This window comes from Corticium candelabrum, chromosome 5 (assembly GCF_963422355.1).
Source record: "Corticium candelabrum chromosome 5, ooCorCand1.1, whole genome shotgun sequence".
Lineage (NCBI taxonomy): Eukaryota > Metazoa > Porifera > Homoscleromorpha > Homosclerophorida > Plakinidae > Corticium > Corticium candelabrum.
In genome coordinates, this window is record NC_085089.1 from 3,397,699 (window position 1) to 3,413,893 (window position 16,195).

The 16,195-nt window shown below is 41.1% G+C and overlaps 4 protein-coding genes across 7 annotated transcripts; 3 read left to right on the top strand and 1 right to left on the bottom strand.

Moving 5' to 3' along the window:
• Positions 1-408: 408 nt before the first annotated feature.
• Positions 409-5,186, top strand: LOC134180641 (KRAB-A domain-containing protein 2-like). Of its 4 annotated transcripts, none has more exons than XM_062647835.1 (10): positions 409-1,895; positions 1,970-2,101; positions 2,416-2,774; positions 2,836-3,016; positions 3,088-3,249; positions 3,493-3,585; positions 3,645-3,952; positions 4,028-4,134; positions 4,191-4,402; positions 4,462-5,186. In XM_062647835.1, the coding sequence occupies exons 3-8, from the start codon at positions 2,550-2,552 to the stop codon at positions 4,061-4,063; spliced, it is 1,005 nt and encodes a 334-aa protein (XP_062503819.1). In that variant the 5' UTR covers positions 409-1,895; positions 1,970-2,101; positions 2,416-2,549; the 3' UTR covers positions 4,064-4,134; positions 4,191-4,402; positions 4,462-5,186. The 4 variants fall into 4 exon arrangements, with proteins under 4 accessions (XP_062503819.1, XP_062503821.1, XP_062503817.1 ...); XM_062647833.1 differs by having other exon boundaries at positions 1,154-1,179; positions 1,770-1,895; positions 4,191-5,186; XM_062647837.1 differs by having other exon boundaries at positions 3,648-3,952; positions 4,191-5,186.
• Positions 5,187-5,507: 321 nt separating this feature from the next.
• LOC134180642 (filamin-C-like) lies at positions 5,508-12,069 on the top strand. The gene is made up of 2 exons (XM_062647838.1): positions 5,508-5,963; positions 11,426-12,069. Exons 1-2 carry the CDS (start codon positions 5,567-5,569, stop codon positions 11,905-11,907), a joined length of 879 nt encoding a protein of 292 aa, XP_062503822.1. The 5' UTR covers positions 5,508-5,566; the 3' UTR covers positions 11,908-12,069.
• Positions 12,070-12,670: 601 nt separating this feature from the next.
• LOC134179862 (uncharacterized protein C1orf198 homolog) lies at positions 12,671-15,239 on the top strand. The gene is made up of 3 exons (XM_062646868.1): positions 12,671-13,013; positions 14,366-15,028; positions 15,102-15,239. Exons 1-3 carry the CDS (start codon positions 12,708-12,710, stop codon positions 15,135-15,137), a joined length of 1,005 nt encoding a protein of 334 aa, XP_062502852.1. The 5' UTR covers positions 12,671-12,707; the 3' UTR covers positions 15,138-15,239.
• Positions 15,226-16,139, bottom strand: LOC134179863 (COMM domain-containing protein 8-like). The gene is made up of 5 exons (XM_062646869.1): positions 16,067-16,139; positions 15,850-16,005; positions 15,616-15,759; positions 15,400-15,558; positions 15,226-15,340 (listed from the first exon to the last, which is right to left on the bottom strand). The coding sequence occupies exons 1-5, from the start codon at positions 16,115-16,117 to the stop codon at positions 15,317-15,319; spliced, it is 534 nt and encodes a 177-aa protein (XP_062502853.1). The 5' UTR covers positions 16,118-16,139; the 3' UTR covers positions 15,226-15,316.
• Positions 16,140-16,195: the final 56 nt, after the last annotated feature.

A 16,195-nucleotide genomic window follows, 5' to 3' on the forward strand; every position in this document is an offset into this window, starting at 1 on the left:
CGAAAGTACCCCTACAGATGGCGATTTGGAGGAGCTCGTTGTTACCGACTCAGAGGGTCACTCTTCAGAAGAAGAGCAACCAGTTGTAACAGCAGAAGGAGATGGGCCTTACGAAAAAGCGGTTAAATATCTCGAGAAGCACAAAATTATATCTTTGTTTCAGGTATAGAGTTGTCATAGATCTGTAGCTTGCATTGTGAATTGTTCATGCATCAGCTGGCCATTGACGAGTTTGTGGTATATGCTTGTTTTGCAACAGACTCTAACGACTACTATCGTTCAAAAGAAACCTGAAGACCCATTACAATTTCTAGCAGACGAAGTGACGCGATTAAAATCCGAAAGGAATGAGGACTCATGTAATGAGCCTAGAAATGACAATGAACAAACGTTGTTAGTTGTGTAGAATGACATGACTTAGACATACATTCTTGATATTAGAAAGAGAAACCATTGACTGCTAACTATCCAAGTTCAATGATTTCAAGGTTCAAACATAGGATGAATTACTGTGACTTTATAGATACTAGCTGTCTACGGTATATATCGTTGCGTGTCTAGCTAAATGGAATTGAAGTATGCCTAGACATGGACTCGTATTTTGATCTTCTAGACAATTGTAGTTTGAAAAATATAGAATGAGAAGAAAGATGTTTGTATTTAGTAAAAAAGCTGCAAAAGCCAGCTCTGACTGCTTTCGTACTGTACGTATGATACGGACCAAATGCGAATCCAGACCGTTCGCGAATGGGCTAGACCATTTACGAATTTGTACTATACGGGCTAGACGGTGAACGCAAGCCAGACCGTTTGCAAATCTAGGCTGCTCGCAAATGGGCTAGACCATTTGCAAATTTGCATACGTATACCGGCAAGACGATTTGCCAATGGCCAGTGCGCTGCGTGAAATTTGGCGCGAGATATAATCGTAGTATGGCGGCGGACGAAAACAAGCGCAAGGAAAACTTCCGTGAGGTTTTGGAGTCACTCGCTGAGAGGCAAAATTCTCAGTTGCTAGCTGAAGCAAAAGCCAAACAGATCCACAAGGTACTACGAGGCAGTCCCAGTGCACGTGCGGAGACGGCACGTTTCCGCTTTTATGTCAAAAGCAAAGGATTCTCAGTGGTGGACCTTCCACTACTAGGTCTTTCAGGTGTTCTTTGTGCTCCAGCACCAAAGGTCAGTTGTAATAGCAATATGATTTAAGTTAATTAATAGGTATTAAATTGATACAAACGTCAATTAAACATCCTATAGAATTTTGTTTTTCATACCTTTTATATTAAAAATTTAAAAATTTGTTACTATTTTATTATATGCAGTCAATTTTGTGTAAATGGACATGTACAGTACTCAATTGCATGTCTGTTCATCAATACAGTGGTATATCATTTTAGATTAAATTCTAATGAATGTGAAGTTTAGTCAGATGACAACGCTGTATGCTCATTAAGGCTACGTGTTGTAGCTTTAGTATATTATGGGTATAATTGCTTTAATAAAATACACTTGTTCCAAGAAAATGTTCATTTGTGGCAAGGTAGAACCACAATCGTTACAATCATATTATATTAAAGCTGTATTGGCGTAACTATCTACTACTGAGTTACAGTGATGTGTTCTAACATATGGTATTATTGCATACTGCATATATGCTGGTAACTACAGTAGCTGGAACAAGCAAGCTAGCCAAACATGTATGATTTGACAACTGATTGCAGCAGCTCTTTGACTTAATTATGAGTGACTAATGTAATGTGTTTTGTCAGGGCATGATCATGATGTTTCTTCTTGTAATGTACTCAATCCTGCAGTGTTCAGAATGGACTTCATTTAATAGTAAGTTCTAGAAAATTTGGGAACTCATGTTTGAGGAAACCTACTAATCCTTCTCGGTAAACTATACATGCGTTCATAATGCTTTCATTTGACCCAAACTCTTTGAAATATTATATTTTCTTTTCAATAGGACAGAGAAACCAAGTTTTCATTGCTGGGAAATTGGAGAAGGGTGGCAACTGTGCCTGAGATATACCAGGTTTTGAAGATCGTTCATGAAGGCACAAGAGTACATGCCGGATATCAGAAAGTATTCTCTGATGTACGTGTAACGGTTTTGCTCTTAGACTGGGGTCACCTACTGGATTGATATGCACTTCTTAGATTTGGAAGGATAAGTTATACATGCCGTGTCATGGGTTGACTGCAGTGAGAATTAACTGCTTGGTTTCTGCATGGATGAAATTTATGTTGGCATGACTAATGAACATGTTAATAACTTTGTGTTTGCATGGGGGCAATTTGGCAACACTACCACGGGGGGGGGGGGGACTGTTCTCAACATCCCATGTCCAGGATTAGCCATGTTTAATGTGAATGTGTGTCACTTTTATAACACTTGCACATGTGCTGTAGGTTGAAAGAGCAATACGTAGGCATTACAAGGCCTGCTGTCAGAGAATTTGTTAAGACATGCCTACTGTGTGCCTGTAATACAACTCAGAAGTCTATTATTCCTGTTAATTAAGCCAATCCTGTCTCCTGGGTTTATGAGAAGAGGGCAGGTTGATCTAATAGACATGAGCCATGATTGTCATGGAAAGTTCAAATGGATAGGGCACTATATTGACCACTTTACAAAGTTCAATTTTTTGTGGTCACAGCAAAGAAAGAAAGCATCAGAAGTGGTTAATTGCTTAATAACACATGTTTTCAGCGTTGTGGGCCTACCTGTCACCTTACAGCACGACAATGGTAGCGAGTTTTGTAATAAGGTGAAATATTGGATTTGTTTGCTTCACGACATATATCAACTGTCATATCTCTTCATTGTAGATCATTCGACGAGTTGTTAGAATATGGCCTGGCCAGTGCCAGATTATCACTGGCCGGCCTTGTCATCCACAGTTGCAGGGTCTTGTGGAGCAGGCACAAAGGACTGTCCATCACATGCTCGCAGTTAGAAGAGCAGAGTACCCAGGAACAGGATGGTCAAGTTATCTTCAATCGATCCAATGTAAAACTGTCTTCATATTGAAAGTTGTACAATAGCTAAACGCATATATATTTCTTTTCTTCTTTACAAAGATGCTATGAATACCCAAAGGCATAGTGCCATTAAAACGTCACCACGTGAAGTTGTGTTTGGCCAACCTGCACTTGCTGGAGTTTTTCCAAGCTGCAGTGAGATGGAGATTGATGAAGCCGATGTGCTGAAAGTTTTGCAAGATGCTAGCAGTATTCCTGATCGTATGTAGTCTTGCATGAATCTACAATTGAATACATAATTATAATGTATATGTGCATGGAGGATTATATGTGGACAAATGAATCAATGGATAGGTGAATGGATGGATGGATGGATGCATACATCATGGATGGATGAATGGACTAATATAAGTCGATGGATATATTGTTACATACAACTACAAAGCTAAATATACAGATTTTGTGGTACTGTAGAGTTTCCATTAATTTTATATTGTAAACTAGTTTATATTGATGGTGCTCCCATTATCGATGAATTTGAGTTTGATGCCAGTGATGTGTTTGACAATGCCAGTACTTTCCCAGAAAGTAATGAAGGTGTGAAACATACATACATGCTTAAATGTGATGGTAACTTCGTGTTTCTGATGTACCAGTAGTCGGTGTTAGTGATGCTGCTGCTAAGAACAAGAGTGACAATTGCCATAATGATTTTGAGTTTATTGCCAGTGAAGACAATGTCAGCACAATCTCAGAAAGTAAAGAAGGTCTGCCAACAGAAAAATGTATTCATCTTGTTGACACAAACACACACCACACACACACACACACACACACACACACACACACACACACACACACACACACAATTTTAATGTTGTGGACCCTTCAATTGAGAGAAGAATTGAGTTTGGTCCTGCTAAAGATAGTATTGAAGGTGTTAAGACAGTGGAGAGTAGTGAAGGTGAGGTGACACCCAACAACAGTCTTAAGACCATGCACAATTGCTTGAGTGACTGTGTACATACTGTTCATTCAGATGAATACCAGTATGAGTGTGTACAGTACCGTCTGATGATAGTGTCATTGAGAGTTCTACTGTTCAATGTGCTTCTGAAATTGTCACTAGCGATGATGACACCAGAGGTATGGAATACTACACACATTGATGTGCATGTGTTAAATCTTACTTGCTACTTCAGATGGCTGGTTAGGGACAAGTGCACAGCATGCTCAGATGAGGAAAAGAGCATTAGTGCACTACAAACAAGCGTGTGCGCCTACAAGCTCATGTTGTAGGAGAACATGTCACGGTCAAGATTCCAACTCAAGACCAAACATCTTCTGATCTTCCAAGGCTGCCAGCAGTAATAGTTGAAGTTATAGGGACTAAGAGATTCCCGTACCATTTGAGGTACGTGCAGCAATTCAAATTTGTTTTTCAACAAGTGAGGAACATAATTCTCAAAACAGGTCATTGCATGGAGTTATAGACAGGCTGTATGATGAAAACACCTTGGAGAAGTATTCTGGGAAAATTGAAGGTCTCGATGACAATAACTGGCAAAGTGATAGCCAAATTTCATTAAGAGAAGCAGCAAGACTGGCCAGACCAAGACAAGGGAAACGTGTAGCATACCATTGTAAATGCAAAAAGGGTTGTCTGTCGGCTAGAGTGTGTCCTTGTGTCCGAAGTGGTGTTTCTTGCCACAGCAAATGCCATCATGGCAAGCACTGCAAGAATGAAACCATGTGCAACAACCAAACAAAAGCAAGGACATGAATCTGTATCTGCAACATCTGCATCCTTTAAAGCTCCATCAGATACTACAACACCTGGACTTATTCCAACATATCTCTACAATACAACACTTGGGTCTACTGTTACGTACCACAGCTGTCTGCACAACGACAATCCAATCTAATGCATGTACATTAGTTCAATATCAAGTCAACCAACGACATCACTTGTCCTTGATCCTAGAGACACTCAACCCAGAATTTCATCTTTCTTCAACACCAGGACCCAGAAAACTACATCATTTGTCTCCTCTAGAACACAGCCAAACACATGCATGAGTATAATATATACATAGAACGGATGTTAAATAATCACCAGAGTCTGTTCTAAATGTATAGTGCAAGTCGAGATATCATTTAGATGAAGAAACACAGAGGATATGTTCGTGTAATGAAAAACTCACCGGCCGGTGTCTCGCTGACTACAGGTGTGTTGTAACGCCGTAAACTCCCCGTCTGTTGTGGCTCCTGCCTTTCTTGTGAAACGTCAACGTACACCATTTGCGAATTCGCAAATGGTCTAACCCATCGCGAACAATCTAGATTCGCAAACGGTCTGGCTCGCGTCCCCATACTGTCTGACAGTCCACGAATCGTCTAGCCCGTATAAAAATTCGTAAATGGTCTAGCGCATTCGCGAACGATCTGGATTCGCATTTGGTCTGTATCACGTACACTTTGTACACAGTTAACGCGCTGTAACAGCTGTCGGAGCGCGCGCTACAGGTTGCGTACGTGTGTGTATACTAGTACTGTACAGGTTGTTGATCAATCTAAGATGGCTAGTGCCCAGCCGTCGGCGTCAGGTTCTGGTCTAAGTTGTGGACGCACTGGAGAGGTGTGTAAGTTCCATGTTCAGATGCCGCCGATTATCGACGAGAAGAAAGGAAAGCTGACGATGGCAATATCTGGGCCTTCAAAGGTTGTTCTCGAAAGTCAGCACAAACCAGATGGCTTTGTTGTAACTTACGTGCCGCTGGAGGAAGGCGACTATCAGCTAATTATCAAATGTGATGGCATGCACATCCCAGGTTCGCCGTTCTCTGTTGCCGTTACAAAGAACCCAGGCTTTGTGCCTGCTAGCTTTCCTGCCAAATGCAAGGCTACAGGTCCGGGTCTAAGCAAAGGAATCGCTCTGAAGCCGTGTTACTTCTCGGTGGATACATCTAACGGCGGTAGGTAGAATGTTTGTTTTGTCAACTAGGGTAATCCGGGGTAATTCCGCACACTTTTTAGCTACTATCTTCACCAGTAGATGAGCCGTATCTTCTGGAAGAGATTGCGTCCCGCGTTTACCTGCGTATGGTTTCTTCGTTTACTACTGCAGTATACGTGGACTGCTGTTCTTGGCACCATGCAACTATATAGGCAAGCAAGCGTAATTAAGCTGGGTTTACATTAATTAAAGACGTAAGGAGGTGTTACGTGCTCCTTACGTCCTTTGCGTTTTCTTACGTCCTTCCGTGTCTGTTCACATCAAAACGCCGACCGCAAAACGCGAATACGTGAAGAGACGCAAGTAAATAGACTCGGTTTCTATTCTTGCGTCTTGCGTCTCGCGTTCTTTTATATCAACCTGACTTGTGGGGTGATGATAGTCCCGTATTTCTAATGAAAGAAAACGTCTAGTTGAGAGCGTTCGTTTGTATCATTGTATTTTTACATCGCGGAGACGCATTTCCTCTATCAAATTGTGATAGGCTCCTTGCTGGAGCCTTTTGGCAGGAACTGGAGCGACCCGTTCTCTCTTCCTTTTCCTCTGTTGTCGTTTAATTAAGACACAATGCAAGCGCCAAAATCGAGGTTGCAATCAGCAAAACAGCTTCTTAAAAATTTGTAGCGTGCGTTAAATTATGTTGTTGAAAGTCACAAAAGGCTAGCACGTTATCCAGAAGACGCAAGACGCAAACGCATCTAAATGTAAACGCAGTTTTAATGTGAACAGAAAAAAGGTGCAAGGAGACGCAAGACGCAAGACGCGAACGCAAACACGTAAGGCTTTGCGTCTTTAATGTAAACCCGCTTTAGGTTCAAATATCAGGGGTGGGGCTAGTCTGCACAGTTGCCGTTTCTCTCTCTGATGGCTGCAACATGACACCTGGCTGGTGTGTAGTTTACTAACGGTTAGAATTACGACTTGAGCATACACAAAGCAAAGTTAAAGTTTCTGTAGGTTTTCTGCGAATGCTAACTATGGTCCGCCCTAGATGTAGGCTGAGTGTCCAGCTGGTCATCTCCTCTCCCGTGGAGGAGAAAGGTCCAGGCGGTCATCTCCCCCCCATGGAGGAGAAAGACCCTGTGGAGGAGACCTTTCTTCTCTAGGGGGGAGTTGACCGGCTGGACACTCGAGCCTACCCTAGATGTTACTGATTTTGTTTTCTGCTTCTCCTCTCAGGCTCTGCACCGTTTACAAACCCATGCCTGCTTCTTTGATGGTCTTTTGCTTAGTATATTTAGCAGTTTACAATGAAATGATATGATATCCACTGTGCAGGTGCACCCTACTAGGGCCCCCATAAATGACGAGAAGTTTCCCGTGATTGGCTAATTCAGCTGGTGGTTTATCTTCTGCGATATCCATGAGCAGTAGTCGTGGTGTCTATCTTTGGAAAGTATGAAGTCACCAAACAACTTGCTAGCTAAAATGTGAGACGGTGGTGTGTCTATCTTTGGAAAGTATAAAGTCACCAAACAACTTGCTAGCTAAAAGTGAGACAGTTTGTTCTACAACGTGATGCTCACCTTTGCATGAAAAACACTAGCTAGAAAATTCTTCCGGTTCACAAACTTAGGTGTTTTGGCGCTACCGAAAGCGCAGAACGATAAGCTATCCAACGAGTGTTCACACATTCCATTTCCTCTTCATTGAAAGAAATGGGAAGTAATTGAATTCAAGAGTGTGCGGAATTGCCCTGTGTGCGGAAATACCCCAGATTACCCTATGTACATAGCTAATATTGTGTCAGTTGACTTGGTGTACAAATACGCAGTGTCACAGTTGACACTTGTACACATGAGCACACATAGCTTGTATTTTCCTACTGTTTATGCAGTTCAATTTTTAGTATAAAGTTTGGTGTTAATTTGTGAGTTTGATTAGCACTCTGTGTATCATTTATCACTTTTATTCTTTATCGCAATTGTACAGAATAAGGTGATTTAGTTCAAAGGAAGCTTGTTTCATCCCATCAGGCTTTGGCTGCGATGATCAAGTAATTAATTGTACTTGAATTTTTGAGTTTGAAGACTGGTAGAGGTTAGGGACTTGATGATCATTACCAGTAAGCTCATATTCTTATGTTTGAACTGTAGTACCTACACTAATGTATGGAAATAGGGCTTTATTTTTACTTGAGAACTTCACATCTTGAGGCAGTGATGAGAAGAAGTGATCCCTTTATTTACTTTACTTGCTCTAACAACTGTAGCAATATTTTAAAATGTTAACTTAATTAATCCTAGAAATTTGGCAGCCAATGACGGTCACAAGGGGTGCGTTCGATTGACGTCTTTCATAATGGGAAGAAGGGGGCATCTTGAAAGACGCATTCGATTGATCACTGATGTCTCCTGACTCTTACAGCGACTTCCAGTTCTTCTAGCTTCTGGCTGGAAGGGTCCGAAGGAGAGGCATGGCTCCACATGCTCTGCAGTGATTGTCTATTGGCAACAGTCATCTTCCGGTATTATTTTCATCTCTTTTCGTTGTTCATAAGATCTAAGAGGCCGAGATTACAAGGAGCAACACTGCAAACGTCTGTGATATCGAGAAACAACTAACTGAACGTGCACAATTGGTACAGCTTTCTTCCAGCAAGCTAACAACATTCAATTGACTCCAGTCTTCCAGCTTTCTTCCAAAGTTTCTTCCAAATCTTCAGTCTCTTGTGGAAGAGGTCAATCGAACATGCCTCAGGTTGTCTGGGAGTTGAAACAGATCATCAATAGACTGTAGTGTGTCAACATGTGGTCTAAGATCTACTCGAGCAAGAAAGTTAAATTAAGCATTCTTACAGGCAGACTGAGAAGTCTAGCTGCTGAGTAGCAGAAGGCCATTCCCACAAATGCTTGTTAGCATTTTTGAAGGTATGAAGAGAGACTGGACCAAGTGTTAGGGACAGAGCTTAATTAATTCTAAAAGCTTACTCAGTGAGTGCAGTATTATTGTGTGAACAGTAAAGTGATGGTTATGTGGAGAGAGGTATGAAAGATATTAAATGGCTAAACTTCCAGGATGTAATACTTGTTATGCATTGAAGATGTGTTTGGGTTATAGAGGGTTGTCATTGATTGGTGAAGCACTGCTTGAGATGTTGTCTGGAAAAGCATGTAATCCCCAGGCTATACTGAATTTATAATTTAAACCTTGTATTGGGTAGCTATAAAGTGTTAACTACAAACTGGAGTCTTGCATTACTGTTTTTCACATTGTGATTGCTTTTGTGTGAGAAGTGATTAGAAGAGGTGTGGTATTGTCCTTTGTGGTCAATGAATATTTATGTTGTCCTTCATTTAAGTTACAGATATAATTATGGAGCCACCCTGAGCAGGTCACTGAGATCCAAAAATGAATGAACTTTTTTTCTTAGACACTGCAAGTACTTACGTGTACAGTGCCAGCTGCACTTCGTACAATTAAACAAGTCTTAGTGGAGACCTAATGGATGCGATTGTGCCATCTGCATATCTAAGAATGGGTGTGATGTGTGAACTGTTGAGATACATGACTGCTTCTTGCTGTCAGTTCAACTAGTAAACTTGAAATTTGATAATCAAAATCTTTTTCAAAGAGCTCCTAAGCAAGTAAAATGACTTTCTGTGTCAGAAAAAATGCTCAAAAGATTAATTAGAGACTATACGTTCAGTGTACTTGCTATTGTGAGTCTATTTTCATCTGCTTTTGTGACGTCACAACATGATTGGTTTAGACCAGTCATTGGGAATAAAGTTGGTTGGTCACTGTTCAGCTGTGATGTTTTGGTTCTGTCCAGAGTCTTTCTGTCGCATTCCAGTTAGCAAAGGTTGCTGACACATTGACTTTAATTAAGTTGTCGCAATGTACAGAAATATTGCAACTGTTATAGAGAATCAGCTGTTTCGATTGAGCACAAAGCGATTTCTAGCGGGAAATGGTCAGTGGTCTTCTCAAATTATCTGTGCTTTCTCTCAAGTTGCATTCAGCTTTTATTTCTGTATCTCACTGTCATATTCTCTTGTGTAAAGTTTCATCTAATGGCAAGTGCTTACGAACTCGGTCCATGTTCAAGAGACAGGATTGAGGTTCTCCACCAGTTGAGCTTGTCTCATAATTGCCAGATTCGTATGAAAGTCTTGTGGGGCAGTGCAGAAGTGTCTGAATGGTTGGAAGAAAGTGGTAGTGACTATATCGAGCAATATGGGAGGGAAAGGTCAACATTAGCCAGAGAGGATGTTTTTCTTGAACGGCTTGCACTGACAGGAATGATCAGACTGACAGTTGCAAGGTAGACTTTTAGCTACATGTGGGAGGTCATTGCCTCAAAGGACCATCACTTGCCATCTCTGGAGAAATGAATTCGTGCTCATCATTCATGCAAGTTGTCCACACAAGAAGCCGCAGTTGACTTGTAAACATCAGTGAATCTGATGTTGATGTGCGTGCGTGGTCACCCATCGTGGCTGGACGTTGGAGGATTGGAAACATGTTGTCTTTCTTCAATGAGGTGGAATCAGTGTCGGAAGTGATGCTACCTGTATGTGTGGTGCAGAAAAGGGAGGAATTTAGTGCAGATTATGTTGTCAGCCATCAGTGCAGCATCTAACGAGCATTATGCTTTGGTGCTACTTTAGCTTTCAAGGTGTGGGCTCTCTTTATCTCATACATGGCTGCTTGAATTCTGAAGAGTACTAACAGATTGTGAGCTTTGTCATGCTTCCAGATGCTCACTGTTTAGTCGGTGAAGATTTGACTATTCGACAATCCACACCTCGCGCTCACCTAGGCAATGGATGTTCTGAAGATTGGGCAAAGGAGAATCACCTTGAAACCGAACAAGAGCTGTGGGAAGCAGTGCAGATGAGTGGCATGCAATACCCCAGGGAAAGGTATCAACTAAGAGTGCCCAAGATGAACTGAGGCCATGAGGTGAGCGAGAGGAGGAGCAACCAAGTATTGGAGAATTTGACAATGTGTGTGTGTGTGTGTGTGTGTGTGTGTGTGTGTGTGTGTGCATGTGTGTGTGTGTCTTAAAGAGAGTAAAATTCTGACTTGGTAATGGTGGTGTTGGTTAGTCTGGCTGCTCTTTTGTTGCTAATGTCAAAACGTTCAATCAGAACAATATAGAAACCCAGATGGCATGATTCGATTTAGTATCAGATGCAGCTTATGCTGTTTAGCAGGTATGTTCACAATCTTAAATGTTCTGTTGATATCCTTGTCTTACCTGATGTGAGGGGTGGCTCCATAATTATGGCCATGTCTGTGTATGTATTATTGAATTTGTAGTTGTAGGTGTATGAAGTGTTGGTCGGATATGCCACCACTGTGTTGTAGTGAGCCATGTTGAAACGTACAAATTGATGTACAGTAGTATCAGGTGTTCATGTAAACTGCAGTTTATATTGATTTGCTGTTACTGCTAATGCTTGTGTGTTTTAGGCCATGGTCCGTTGTCGTTCAGTATCCAAGGAGCATCACAGTGTGATATTGGTCCTAGCAAGCGTGACAAAACAGGGTTTGATTATGAATTTCTGCCCAAAGCACCAGGGGATTACAATCTTCATGTTCTTTGGGGTGGAAAAGATATACCAGGATCTCCATTTAAAGTAGCTGTTGCTCATAATACTGGTCACAAGGGTCCATATGGTGAACCAGAGAAAGTGAAGGTGCATGGCCCTGGCATTTTGAAAGGATCCGTCGGAAAGAGCAGTGAATTTTTTGTTGACATAAAAGAAGCTGGTCCTGGCACAGTTGGTGTATCCATGAAAGGACCGAGTAAAGCAGAGATCTCATTCAGCAAGGGTGGTGATAATGTAACGAAGGTTGAGTACGTTTGTCCTGAACAAGGAGAGTATGAAATCATTGTGAAGTTTTCTGGTGTTGAAGTTCCAGGCAGTCCTTTTCCTATCGAAGCTTCTTGACAGTTTTTAGAATAGATTTGGTGTGATTTCACTATATAGTAACTCTCGGAGGCCTCATTTGAAAGGAGCTTGTGAGTTTGAATATGATGAACTATGAATAATGATGCTTTTGCGGATTTACTTGAATAATGGTTCATATGAAGAGAATACTGTGAATTGAAATTTCTGCTTTCCTAAGTCTCTGAGACCAGGGTTATTCATCTTGTTTGTTATGACAAAAAGTTAACAAGTTTAATTTTAATAATAATTTATTAGTTTTGGCTTGGCTTTGATCTTCTAAAAAACTTGAGATCTAGCTTCGAAATCCCGTAAATTAATCAATTAAGCCTTATATATTACTGTCAAAATTTAATGGCGTTTGAGAAATATGTCAGATGTTAGATCTCTAGTCTAATCGAATAACATGAGGATATTAGTGCTTTGTATGCATCAACAAACAGCTGTTGATTTCTTTGGAGGTAGTTGAATGGACAATAATAGGCAATAGGTAGCCTTGAACTTTCAGACCAGACATACAACTTTGTAATGATGTTTACGTCCGTACACATCTAATGTCAAAGTCATTTGAAAAGATTCTCAGAAGACAGTTTAAAATTAAGGACAACACTGTACATGCTGTATTTCTGACTGCACTACTGACAAAGAACAGAGACACGGGTGCAGACAAAAACAGGCGACCACACGCACGTGCACATGTACATACCTGCGGTATCGTACAGTATAATGGGGCTGCACACTACGCAAACATACGGGACGTAAACAAAGAATTTGTCTACGGTGCGTTAGTTGTGATTCAAACCATGGCTCTAACTCAGCCAAAACTGTCAGACTACTTTGCTTCAATAAGTCCACTGACGAGCAGAATGGTGGAGGAAGCTAAGGAAGTCATTTGCAGAGAAGGTGAACACTGGAACCAAATGAACCAGGAAGAAAAGGATCTTGCCATGGACAATCACTTTCTTAGCTCTACTATTAGTTCTCAGTACGAAAATACGAGTACATTAGATTGCGGAGACGTCAGAGAGCTAACACTGGATAAGATTTTCCCCAGATTGAAACTGCAGAGGGGACAAGAAACTGTTCATTACAAAGAAGGAGATCGAGAGGTAAATTGGGTACAATTTAGCTATTAAATACGGTAGCGTTCTCTTTTATCGTTCATAGTTTCAGTTTTGAATCCGTACATGCACTATGTCACAACGTTAATGTGCATGGCGTGGAGCGGATCTTGTTTTCCAATAGATTGACAGGTAGAGGTTAATTATCTTATATACATTAATTACCTTAAATTACGCGCAGGACAGATGTAACTTGTATAAGGTTGTAACTAAATATGTTGTTAGAAGGCAAGTATTGACAGTAGGCATTTCGAAGACCAATTCTTAATTAAGGTTACACAGTCTAGAGGGTCTGGCTATGCATGACTAGGTCTAGGAGGCCGAGGCTAAGATAGTTTTGCTTTGTGCAAACAATCAGGCTGTTAGTTAAAGACCAATTGTTGCAAATCAGAGTTTGCTATAGTATTCACAGTTGTGTTCCACAGTCTATGAGCGTGTTCACACTGGGCCATTCTAACGCTGTTGGTGTTAGTGGTTGCACATGACTTTGTCACATGAGGTAGTATACAAGAAGAGCATGCCGCCGATGTTTCTGATGTGGTATTGTATGTTTAAACGTACAAATGCAGCAAAATGTATATGGAAGCGCTTGCAGATGTGTTCTCCGTGCTTGTGACAACTCCCTGCCATCCCTGAAGAATCTACCAGAGAAAGCAAACAACTGTTTCTCTCTTCAAAACCTACAGCAATGGATTCGTCAAGACAATTCATATGAATTCTTGCCCAATATGTCTGATGAAGACTGTCGGGGCTAATTACACACACGTGCCCATGTGACTTACTAATCGTAGTGAGCAGTGTGAACATGCTTGTGCTAATGTTGGCCTAATCATAGTTAGTCGAGAGGTCGATGTGAACACGCTCTATGGCTACCATCTGAGGGTGAAACGACTGGCCATCTATACGTGATATAACTGGCTATCTAACCATAATACTTGGCCCTAACTTTAACTCTTACCTGGATCAGGCTAGAAGGCAGGCTAGAATTTAGAGTGGAACCTGTTGTGACATGAAAGATCGACTTGCATAGGCGAGGTCACTTCTAGGGTGATCAAAATTGTGGCTCTATGAGAATAGTATACAAGAACCAATAGGAGGTTACTATTTATTTCATCAATTATCAGTTAGTTTATCAGGCACTATATGACATCCATTTACTTCTAATACATTTTCTAACATGTTCAACACAAGACTGTGCACTTTTCTGTGCGTGGAAGCATGACCATAAATTCATTCCTATGGGACCAGACGTTTCTTCGGGACAATGGAAGAGACCTAAGTAGCACAGCAATTGGCAAACTTTAAATTAAGTGTTAATGTTTATTATTGAATTGCTATAGGAAGCTATAACATACAAAGATGAATTTTCTGGAGACTTTTGTTGGGAAACAAAAAGTCAAATGGAGTTTAAGTTGGATACAGTACATTTACCAGGGATCTTCCACACTACTCCACCACCCTCCAGGCGAAGCAAGACAGGTCATAAACCCTCCAGAAAGCATTCCTTTAAAAAGAACAGAAAGGAGGCTAGATTATCTGAGCCTGAATCTTTGGTGTCAGAGACACGAAGTTCTTCAGTGAGACCACTATCAGATGAATCAATTGGTACTGATTGTCAGTCTCCACTGACTGCCTCATCTACTGAACGAACATCAAGAGCAGCTTCACAAGGAAGTTATGACAGTGGAAGGGCATCAGTGCCTCCGAGTAGTGTCAGAACATCCCAGCATTTGACTAATGATAATGACTCCTTCGGTGAATTGTTATCATCATTGGTGTCCCAGCAAGGAAAGAGAAGGTCTACAGAAGAGGGCAAAGGTGTACCATCACAACCTGCAAGTAACAACAGGAGTGCAAAGTCAATTGATGCATCTCGGAGCACTAATCCACCATTACCTAAGGCAGCAGCAGAGACAGTGCAGGTGACTGCCAGTAAAGTTGACACTAAGCCTGTTAAAGCACGTGCCACACCTGAGGTTGGCAGCACTGGGACAAACACAAAGGTAAGCATCTTGTTTCGTGTGAAAACTTATTACTTGTTTAATTAATTAATTAAAACAATGTTTTGTGCTGCAGCAAACATCAACATTTGACTTCCTCAGCAACTGGTAGCCTCACAGCAATCAAGAAACATTCATTGGATGCAATGTGTAATGTAGCTTACAAGATGCCAGTGCTTTAGTGCTACGTAACGTACTGATTATATATCACAGCATATTAACATTGAACACTACACTACATAATGCAAAGAAGTATGAATGATAGTAATTTCTTATTATAGGCTAAGAAATTTAAGCCTTTAGCTGTTGAACAACCTGTAAAACAGGGAGCAAATTTGTTGTCGATTTACGTGAACAGTTTTAGAAAAAGCTACCTTGTTCGCTGCTTCTAGTGAAGACAAAATTTTCTTTAGTTCATCCCTGTTCATCTCTAACGACACCTGCTTTGATTCTCCACCGCAGTCTTCTACCTTAAAGTCAACTGTTACTACTGGCTCTGACACAACAGCTATCTTGTCACTTGATAAGATCAACTAGACCAATATAGAGAGTATTTAGTTAAAGTTTACTGAGAAAACAAACGGACGAACTCTTAAATTCCAATCAAAGTCTTTGAGCTGTGCGTGTCCAACAGTCGTCGCTGATATTTTCATTGCGTCAATAATTTCTTGTCTTCTTGCTGCCAGACTATCCTGAAATACTTGCAGATGGTTGTCAGGAAAGCTCTCTGACATCTAGAGTGTTAACATTCGTTCGGTAACATGTACATTCAGCAGTGCAATCAAAATACGTAGAATACACCATGCGTGCATGTATTACGTTACCCTCGATTTGTTCTTGTCGTCCAAGGCCGCGTCTTTCACTAGTTTAATGAATGCTGTCTCAAACGCCTGCCATTTGTCAATTTTGAGTATTTTTCCATAGTCTTTATACCTCGGGCCTTGCCGACCACAAATGAAGTCGCATGATTCGTGAAAGAGCTGCAGAACATCGCAAGGTAGGGGCTTACAATAGCCCTGAAATAGATGAACATATACGTACCTTCTCGAACTGGTCAGTAGAGAACTTCTTCAGAATTTGAAGTTGCTCCATGATTGTAATAGGATCACGTGCCTTCCTACCACTCATTGATTTGTATAAGCTGGCAGTCGCGCGGTGCGAGTGGAGCAA